General features: G+C 47.8%; 1 protein-coding gene across 1 annotated transcript in view; it reads right to left on the bottom strand.

Annotated features, from left to right (window-relative positions):
- LOC134059644 (neurexin-1-like) overlaps positions 1 to 3,816 on the bottom strand; it is a 740,371-nt gene that overhangs the window by 276,101 nt on the left and 460,454 nt on the right. Inside the window, exon 15 of the mRNA XM_062516087.1 lies at positions 1,556 to 1,675. Coding sequence (XP_062372071.1) covers positions 1,556 to 1,675 — 120 coding nt within the window. The remainder of the gene's footprint in view (positions 1 to 1,555; positions 1,676 to 3,816) is intronic.

Consider the following 3,816-nt stretch of genomic DNA (forward strand, 5'->3'; position numbering starts at 1 on the left):
CGGTTTCAGGGGACAGTCCCCTGTTTTTGGTTGCCTGTCCCCAGGAAAATACAGAAGAAATACCCATATCCCGGGTTTTTTTTTTAAGATCAAACTTATGTTTTGATTGTATTTCAATCAGATTGATAGTCAAATTGAGTCTGTCCAAATTTTTGGGATTATGTCTCCGGTTTTGGTCTCAGACATCTAGTCACCTGACTCTAGGGCAACAAATTGGCCTCTCAAAACGATGACACATCCTGCTACCATAGTCACCGCCCTGCTACCTCAGTCATGGCCCTGACGTGACAATACCTGCTCTGCCACCTTAGCAACCACCCTCCCGCCTTAGTGACGACCCTGTCCTCTGAGCAAAACAACCCCCGTCATCCTGAACGCCGCGTCTAGACGCTCCAGCGTGTCTTGACAGGCGAGAGACTCTGACGCGTCCCAACTCAAGGTGCTGCACGGCTGCCAGAACAGGCCGAGCTCAACGTGACGAGTCCGTCACAACATCACTCTCAGCTACTCGCCTGAGCCGTGAATCCTGCCACTCACGTCACTCTGCATATGGGCCAAAAAAAATCTATTCTATAAAGTGGGTCTCTTTATCTAAACAATACAAACACCGCCCCTGCTCTCCACACGGCTGACATTCTCATACTGACATCGTCTAGACATCCTCTCTACCACTGAAATCCAGTCTCTAGCACTTGTATATAAAAGACCCTCTGGCTATTTAAATGTCTGTGGTCCATGTTTGTGTGTGACACACTCTCTAACACACACACACACACACACACACACACACACACACACACACACACACACACAGGTGATGAGTAAGCCCCTGAGGGAGTCACTCTGGCATGGTGGCCTTAATTGCTTAATAGCTACTGTGGTGTTGGAATAGAAACAGCAAGCCATAGGAAATAGCCCTGTTCCCCTCTGCAATTATGCAAAGGTTAGCCAAGCCTTCATTTGACTCAACTTCCTCAAGGACTACAGACTACAGACTTCAGTCCAATAATTCATACTTTGGGGAGCCGAAATGCACCGAAACCAACTGAATTTCAACACAAATATGATGGTCTTGCTGTTATACAGAATACAATTTAAGGATTATGTCACACACAAGTGATGCCAGATTGAAAGGGTTTTTTTTTTGTTTTGTTTTGTTTTTTTTACACCTGCCCACATGAACCACAGCTGTGCTGGGAAGAGATTTGTGCCACAGCCTTTTAGCTGTCTAGACATCAACTACACCTATAGCTACACACAAGCATATCACTACCAACAACCAACCATTTTATAGTGACTATCTAGCCTGGTGGGAATACACCCACACACACACACACACACACACACACTAACACATATCAGTAGCATTTAAAGGTATCTTCTACCTGGATCAGCTAACAAAATGTCGTCCTCAACTTCCTGCCACACCTAACATGCAAGTGAGCTGCAATATTTAGCCTAACGATGCTGTGCCCTCTCCAGAGGTGCTTGAGCAGCAACCAGCCAATAGAATGCACCGTAATCGCAGAGACAGCAAGGGATTGTGGGTACTTACGGTCACTGCAGAATGTGCCTCCATAGGACGTCATGGTGCAGTCGCAGGAAAAGCCCTCCCACTGTTGCAGACACACCCCCTGATTCGAGCAGGAGTCCTCCGTACAGGTGGTGCTGGGTCCTGTGTGTGTGTGTGTGTGTGTGTGTGGGGAAAGATTAGGAAGAAAGTGATATCATGTTAGTTTTCAAATCGTCAGTCTGTGAAGACACAAGCATTGGTAGAGAGCTAGCCTCCTTGTGAGATCTCAGTGCATAGGCTACAATATAGCATTATCAGAGAGCTAGCATTGTCAATAGATCTCAGTGCCATTAGCAGAGAGATAGCCTCCTCCTTTGGCATATGTCCCATAGTGTTGACAGAAAGCTAGCCCTCCTCTTTGAGCTTTAGTGTGTCCCATAGTGTTAGAGAGCTAGCCTCCTCAATAGATCTCTATGCGTTGTATAGCATTAGCAGAGAGCTAGCCTCCTCAATAGATCTCTACGCGTTGTATAGCATTAGCAGAGAGCTAGCCTCCTCAATAGATCTCTATGTGTTTTAAAGCATTAGCAGAGAGCTAGCCTCCTCAATAGATCTCCATGCGTTGTAAAGCATTAGCAGAGAGCTAGCCTCCTCAATAGATCTCTACGCGTTGTATAGCATTAGCAGAGAGCTAGCCTCCTCAATAGATCTCTATGTGTTTTATAGCATTAGCAGAGAGCTAGCCTCCTCAATAGATCTCCATGCGTTGTAAAGCATCGCTCTGTGCTGCAAACACACACACACACACACACACACACACACACACACACACACACACACACACACACACACACACACACACACAAAATCAGCTCCACACGGCTCTATGGCCCACACAAACACACACACACAGGCCCACAGGCCCACACACACACACACACACACACACACACACACACACACACACACACACACACACAGACACACAGGCCCACTCAGCTCCACACGGCTCTGTGCTGCAAACACACACACACACACACACACACACACACAGGCCCAATCAGCTCCACACAGCTCTGTGCTCCAAAAGCAGCCTCTTTGTTTGTCTCACTTTCCCTGCGAGTGTTGCAGATTAGGCTGACTAGACTGAGCCACAATCCTGGAAACATTAGCTCCAATTATGGAGACGGAATAGTATTTGTGTCTCAATTTGGACTCCCGGCGTGGACCTTGGAATTAAAATCTTTTGCAACCGCAACATAATCCATCTTACTGCCCCGGTTTAGGCAGGGCTAGATCGGATCTATTAATTGGGGAAAAGAGACAAAGGCATTATCTCAAGCTAAATCATCCAAACCCACTTGTTCTATATGGATGAATGCGATCTGTGGAAGCATCTTATTGAATTAGAGACACACGGCGTGGCGGTGTTGAGGTGTTCATTAAGTCCAAACTTCTGACAGGCTTGTGGGGGAGAGGGAGTTGGGAAGAATAAAAGTGTGTCTTGATCAAATATAATTATTGTATTAATCACACTTCATTTGAACCGCGTCCGGCGCTGATTGTCACATCAATCACCGGCTAACGGCCGACATCTCGGAGGGCACGCGCTAATATCTGCCCTCGTTAGGAGTTTGGGAAGACAATCAGAGGCACGCGAGGAGCAAGAGAGGGAACTTGTGTCGTTATCGATCAGCGTTGGCATCCGCGCTCCAGAGCAGCCCTTGAGTGTGTATACAAGGACTGACTTCCCATCCACTCAGTGACAGGGACTCATTGGCTGATGACAATAATCAAGAGTGGTGATTGGCTGATTGGCCACGTTCCGCTTCACAGATGGGCACAGTTCCATCGCGCAGGTTCACAGGGTGTGTGTGTGTGTGTGTGTGTGTGTGTGTGTGTGTGTGTGTGTGTGTGTGTGTGTGTGTTTGAAGAGCATCAGTATTCGTTGAGGCACCGCGGAGGATTCAGCTTCTGTCGTGTTCTCTCCAGGTGTCTTGTCCAGGGGTACCTTTCCCACTCCTGTGATCGGAGAGTCAGACGGAGTGCAGACCTTGACACTCAGCGTGAGTGTGTGTGTGTGTGTGTGTGTGTGTGTGTGTGTGTGTGAGTGTAGCGAAGACCTCTACACTCTTTTAAAAAAGGCTGACCTCCCTTTCACTGGACGACCTGCACTGGGCGTGTGCAGAAACTGGGAGCAAGAGGGAGGGCGAGAACAAAGCAACAGAATAGACAGAGAGTGGAGAGAGAGAGAGAGAGAGAGAGAGAGAGAGAGAGAGAGAGAGAGAGGGGGAGAGAGAGAT

This window comes from Sardina pilchardus, chromosome 16 (assembly GCF_963854185.1).
Source record: "Sardina pilchardus chromosome 16, fSarPil1.1, whole genome shotgun sequence".
Classification (NCBI taxonomy): domain Eukaryota; kingdom Metazoa; phylum Chordata; class Actinopteri; order Clupeiformes; family Clupeidae; genus Sardina; species Sardina pilchardus.